The 6,339-nt window shown below is 47.0% G+C and overlaps 1 protein-coding gene across 3 annotated transcripts; it reads right to left on the minus strand.

Annotated features, from left to right (window-relative positions):
- Nucleotides 1–43: 43 nt before the first annotated feature.
- On the minus strand, nt 44–5,968 carry mtdhb (metadherin b). 3 transcript variants are annotated; one of them, XM_053490624.1, is made up of 14 exons: nt 5,849–5,968; nt 5,127–5,472; nt 4,862–4,975; nt 3,509–3,593; nt 2,961–3,374; nt 2,840–2,884; nt 2,587–2,703; nt 2,373–2,429; nt 2,099–2,173; nt 1,870–1,973; nt 1,667–1,777; nt 1,489–1,557; nt 1,275–1,362; nt 44–1,131 (listed from the first exon to the last, which is right to left on the minus strand). In XM_053490624.1, exons 2-14 carry the CDS (start codon nt 5,454–5,456, stop codon nt 1,064–1,066), a joined length of 1,677 nt encoding a protein of 558 aa, XP_053346599.1. In that variant the 5' UTR covers nt 5,457–5,472; nt 5,849–5,968; the 3' UTR covers nt 44–1,063. The 3 variants fall into 3 exon arrangements, with proteins under 3 accessions (XP_053346599.1, XP_053346597.1, XP_053346600.1); XM_053490622.1 differs by lacking the exon at nt 5,849–5,968 and having other exon boundaries at nt 5,127–5,741; XM_053490625.1 differs by lacking the exon at nt 5,849–5,968 and having other exon boundaries at nt 2,961–3,371; nt 5,127–5,738.
- Between the last annotated feature and the right edge of the window lie 371 nt (nt 5,969–6,339).

The raw sequence follows: 6,339 nt of genomic DNA on the forward strand, positions 1-6,339 counted from the left end.
CGTGTTCAGCCGTCTGAAGGATCAAAGACTCAGGAGACGAGCCTGCAAACAAGCCACATTTATTTAATGAGGGGATGATGGACAGGAGGAGGAACACTGCATGCAGCAGACAGACGGATGGCGGCGACACTGTCGCCGTGTCAAGGCGTTGGCGTTCCGTCAAATCAGTGCAGCATGACATCCGGGGAAACGTCGGTCGATCACGTGGCAAAAGATTTTTTTCAAATCACATGCAAATGAAAGTGGGCGGAGTTTAGCAGGAGAAACGTTGTCTGTATAGAAAAACGTCGACGTCTACAGGTATGGCTTTTACCGCTTCAGAATAAAACAGTACGGCTTAAAAATGAATAAATGTCCACCGCGTCCCGTTAATGCTAAACGTAGTCCATCAGATGAGCCGCTGACGTTTTCGGCCTCCAGAGGGCAGCAAAGCTAAATTTTTAACTACAAACACATCAATACGCAATTCTTAGCGGATTTGCAACTTTATTTAGAAACAAAAAAAATTCTTCTAGAATGTTCTCTACGTAAACACATTCAGGATGTTACAGAAGTGAAAACACAGGAACCTGGTGCTGATGTGAGACGAGTGAAACGTTACGGATCTTTTATTTATTTCCTGAAAATTTCTCATCAGATAGACTACAGAGTCAGAGATGAACCTACAGCGTGAGACGGGGGCGAGAGATTGATTAGCGCGTACATCAGGCGTGTGCTGCTCATCGGTCACCGCGACACAGCACGACACGCGGCGTCCAAGACAAATTAGCATTAAAAAAAAAAAAAAAAAACACAAAAAAACCCTCATAACCGTCTTTATTCCCGAGAAGAACGTCACGGTCTTCTCGTTAGCGTTACAGTACGGCGAAATGAGACGATGATGGCGATGAAGAGCGCACGCCTGATGTACGGCCACGCCCACAGGACTGATATGTTACACACTGTTCGCTGTCCGAGTGCACGCCGACTTAGCGCGCTAATCCGCCTGAAGCACGACTCGCAGTCTGTCTGAAATCCTGGACGTTTGCATATCGACGTTTCTTCCTGAAATCCGCTTGCGCGCTCATGTTTCTCTCCGCGCTTTCTTCTTCTTCACCTGTTTCGGAGATTCCCAGCTTTCCTCGGGTTTCTCTGGCGGAGACACGAGATGAGAAAGAGGGTCAGAGATCACGCCAGCAAGGCCACTTTCACGGATACGTGTTAGCGTTAACTTGCTAACAAGGCTAACATCAAAAAAATGTAGAGCATTTTGGATTCTCTGCTAAGTGACTCACTCTGAGTGGGCGGAGCTGTGCTTTTGGGTGGAGCCTCAGGTTCAGCTGGTTTCATCTGGATTCGAGATGGAGCCACAACTTCTGCTTCCTACACACACACACACACACACACACACACACACAAACACACAGAGCGAAGGAAAGATTAGCGTTTCTTAGTTTTGCTCTAAACCTATAATTAACTTCAGTTAATTATAAATTAATAAACGCTCACTTTCGCGGTTTTAGGCAAAGTGTTCACTGCAGCACTCTGTTCTTTAGCCACACCCACTTCAGTTTCCACCTGTCAATCACAAGAAAAATTAAATAATGTAATGTTCTTTTATGAATTTGTTGTTCAGAATTTGTCTATAAATGCAGGGTGTGTGTGTGTTCGAGGGGCGGAGCTTCACCTGAGCAGCACCTCCAGCCTCCTCAGCTTTCTTCTTTTTCTTCTTCTTCTTCTTGGCCTTGCCGCTTCCCGGAGCCGCAGGTTCGTCTTTGTCCTTCTCCGGGTCCGACTCCTGTGTGACACAGAAAAAAAACGCTCATGAGGAACCCAATGAAGCAGGGCATTATGGGAGTGCACTACGTCATGAGATTTAAAAAAACGGACCTGAGGCTCGTCCGGGGAAACGGCGCCAACTGCTGGCTCCTCGTAATTCCCCCACTCCTCACACGGGGCGCAGTAGTCCGACGCTGGGTCGGCAGAACCGCCGTCTATACGCGCGCGCACACACACACACACACACACACACACACACACACAGGTCTTTAATATAAAATTGTACAAATATTTAGCGTTTATTACACATTATTATTTTTATGATCATGATTACACTTACTTGGTCCAGACCACTCATCGTCCACAGGGGCTGGACACGCCCACGGGCGCTCAGGAACCACCTGCGCCTCAACACCTACACACAGGGGGGGAGGGGGGGTGTTTATATCATAGTGTAATGGAATGCAACACCATCAGCGTCCACCAGGGGCGCTGCAGCACACGCAGTTTAATACACACAACTCAACGATCGACTCGTCATCATCCAACTTAAATTATTATTATAATTAGAATAAAGATGATCATCAGACATTTACAGACGTGCGGTGTCGTACCTGCGGTCGCGTGGAATGAGGACGAGATGTGCGAGCCGTCCACGATCATCCACGAGCCTTAAAGACACAGATCAATCATCGTCAACACGTGCGCCGTACACATCCCTCCGTTACTATAGAAACTGTAACTCACTACTGTCTGAGGGTCTCTTCTAGAAAACTAATCAACCCCGTTCTGACCAATCAGAGCGCAGGATTCATCCGCGCGCCTTACCCTCCATGTCCTGGGGCCAGACGGACGGCTCGGGCTTCACGCTGGTCCAGGTCTGTGTGTGAGGAGGCACGGACATGCCCAGATCCCAGGACGCTGAGCCGCTCATCACGTCCCACACTGCGGAGCATGTACGCACGCGCACACACATACACACACTCTCTTTAATGTGATGAAGTGATATAACATGCAGTTCCATTGGTGATGTTATATGTATGGTAAACTGTGTGTGTGTGTGTGTGTGTGTGTGTGTTACCTGGTGGAATGACAGCATGGGTCACTTCAGGAACAGGAGGATCAGCTGTGTAGAGAGAAAGTGGAGGTTAGGACAACGCTAGAGATGAAAAACATTCAGACCACATGAGGAGAGCGCTCACGTTCTGCTGGTGGAGCGGCCTGCTGGGTTCTTTGAGCGTTCTTCTGAGCTTTAGGTGCAGCACTGGTGGAGGTCTTGAAATTTTTGGAGGTCTTGGTGGTGGTGGTATTGGTGGAGGAGGTGATGGAGGTCTTAGTGGAGGTCTTGGAAGTGTTGGAGGTGGTAGTGGTGCTGGTGGTGTTGGAGGTCTTGGTGGAGGTGGTAGTGATGGTGGTGGTGGTGTTAGAGTTCTTGGAGGTCTTGGATGGTGTTGAGATGACTTTGGGTTCCTCCACAGCGGGCGTGTTCTCCGCAGCAGCAGTGTTAGTGCTGGGCTCCGTTCCCTCGGGACTGCCCGAGTCGTCTCCCGCGCCTTTATCCTTCCTGCGCTGCTGCCGTTTCTCTCGGTGACTCACTTTAGTCTCCCAGGTTCCTGCTGAAGCAAACACACACACACACACAGCACTATTCTATCTGTTGTCATGGTAACGTTTAACCAGCTGGATCTGAAACTGTAATTAAACAAGCGTGAGGAGACGAGGCAGAGGTCCGAGGCAGAGACGACGTTACCTTCCTCCGGCTCTTTGCGCTCCGATGTGGACGAGGTCTTCGTTTCCTTTACCGCCGCTTTTGCCTTCTTCTTGTTCTTCTTTCCCTAAAAACGAGATACGATAAATACTGTAACAGTCCATCTCCTCATTACAGTTTATTTCAGACATCAGGAAGGGGCGGGGCTTATTAACAGGTAACAATTTAGCCTGGGGGCGGAGATGCAATGGTTTTTATGGTCACTAAGATCAAAGTGTTCGTTGTTAAGACGTTATTAGGGCATGAAGAGAGAAAACTATGCCGTCATATTTCAAGCTGTCATGTGACTGTAACTTAAGCTCCGCCCCCTCTGACTCTGGAGGACACGCGCTTTAATCTGACACCGGTTGTGCGTCTCTGACATCAACATATGACTCCCGCAGACCTCCTGAAACCGAACACTGCCAGATGCTACTTTCAGACCAGCGTCCTGTAACAGTCCTTAACACCCACACACACACACACACCCACAACTCCTGTGTTTTTACCCCTCAGAGTGAACTCTAGGGGCACTGAAGACTCTGGTCTTTTTATTTTCCCCCATTACTATTCTATTTAAGTGCTGTGTGTTTCTCTCTTGCACCAGCAGAGGGCAGCGATGTTTACAGCTTATTTTTAAACTTGTAAACTTATTAAACAAATTTGCTACATTTATAGAATTTTTTTAATTTTTCATTTAATTTATGTTTAACAGTATGTAATGTATGTTGCGTGAACAGACACACTGACTTCTGTAACACACGTTCTCTATCTATCTAGGAACCTATAACTAGAGACTGTGGAGGCCAATTATGTTTATTGTTGTATTTATCCCTGTCTTTATAACTGTGGTAGGACCTCCGGACAGCATTTACACACCTTGGACAATTTTAAAAATGCCAGTTAGGTTAATAATTTGCATGTTTTTGGACTGTGGAAGGAAACCGGAGGACCCTGAGGTGGGAATCGAACTCGGACCCTGGAGGTGTAAGGCGAGAGTGCATCGCTACTGAAACCACACCGCATGTGCTCACGGTTACTTAGCAACGGCAGAACGCTTATAAGAGCACTTTGGAAAGGAAGAGAAAGCTAATGATTTAGACGTGACATGTGACTTTAAAATCACCTTGTTATTACAGCGTCTCGTTTTGTCCTTTACGGTGGTTTTGTTCAATCGCTTTATTTAGGGATTAAAACACTTATTTTTATTTCTTCATGAAAATCACAAGATATTTCTGTTTCATTTTTTTTCTAGAACACCTGTAAACTGTTAAAAGTTGTAGTTGTGTGTGTGTGTGTGTGTGTGTGTGTGTGTACACCGTCTCCAAACGACTGACTGATTGTATGTTTGCATACCTTATCATTTTTACCCCCATCCAGATCCGGACTCTCACTCAGGTTCTGGTTCTGCGCCTCTGCCGGCTTCAGGTCGTCCTCCAGGTCCACAGCCAGGCCATTCCTCTGCACCTTCTGCAACACACACACACACACAGAGACATATAATGAGGAACTGGAGCTCTACCAGGACTAAAACCAGAACACCAGACTACTGAAGATCTTCCACATCAATCAGATCTCCAGTAAATCGTTAATTCATGTGATTGATGATGAAGCTGAGAACCTTCTCTCCTCCTCCTCCTCCTCCTCCTCTCCTCCGGCTCCTCCTCTTCACCTCCTCGGCTTTGGCTCTGGTGCTCCTCCCGGGCTCGGGTGCGAGTCTCCCGGCGGGTTTCCTCCAGACGCCGCGGCAGACGGCGAGCCAGAGGATCAGGACGAGCACGAGGCCGAGTCCCGCCGCCGCCGCGCACGCGAGCAGCCCCGGGGGGAGGAGCTCCACCCTCAGTCCCAGGTCCACCCCGAGCTGCGCGTGCACGAGGAGCAGGCCGGACGAGAGCCGCTCTCTCAGGTACACGTCCACGCGCTGCGCCGCCTCGCGCCACTCCAGCGCCATTTCACGCGCCCAGGAACTGCGATCAAAACATCACGAAATCAACGGGAACAATATTAATAAGGATGAGTATACTGATATAATATGAATAATAACACGCGTTAATCTCTCCGAGCCGGCCTACAGAGAGAAAGAGAGAGAGGAGCTGCTCTGCGGAACTGCACTCAGCCTGCAGCTTCTTCTTCACCGTTATTTTACGTCACTGCGCGTCGACTAGCGGAAACGCGCTCGGAACAACAGCGCCCCTAAAGGAGCACAGCGGAACTACACGCTTATTTCAGCTGAAACAATAAGACACAATCCGAACAACACAACCAGCGAGGATCAAACGAGTAGGAGGTTAAAAAAATAAAACACAATGTAAAGTAGAAACTAAAGTGGAACCACAAACTTACAACCAACACACGGTTTAATTTGAGAATAAGATGTATTCAGCTAAGTTTATGGGTTTTTTCTGTAGCATGTCACGTGAGAAGTCAGCTGTGATGAAAACGTCTTCAGTGCCACGTCTGATTGTCTCGCGCGCTCTGACTCAGCGAGCCCTGGTCACGTGACCGAGGATGCCCCAGACATGTGAATAAAACGTTTGAAAATACGTTTTATTTTGCAGGGATTTCCTATCTTATTATTATTATTATGAAACAAATATTTTTATCCTCGTTTAAACATCCAGTCATTAAAAAAATGTTTTTAAATTTGTGATGCATTAAGGTAAAATATTATTAATATATATATATATATTTTTTTTTTACCAAAACTTTAAAAATGTTGTTAAATAAAGAAATGTTATATATTTTATGTAAAATTGAGTTTTGTTGGCTAATAAACACTGAAACAATAAAACAGCCAGGGGTGAGTCTCAAATCAATCACAATGTGAAGCACAC

This window comes from Clarias gariepinus, unplaced genomic scaffold, assembly GCF_024256425.1.
Source record: "Clarias gariepinus isolate MV-2021 ecotype Netherlands unplaced genomic scaffold, CGAR_prim_01v2 scaffold_30, whole genome shotgun sequence".
Classification (NCBI taxonomy): Eukaryota; Metazoa; Chordata; class Actinopteri; order Siluriformes; family Clariidae; genus Clarias; species Clarias gariepinus.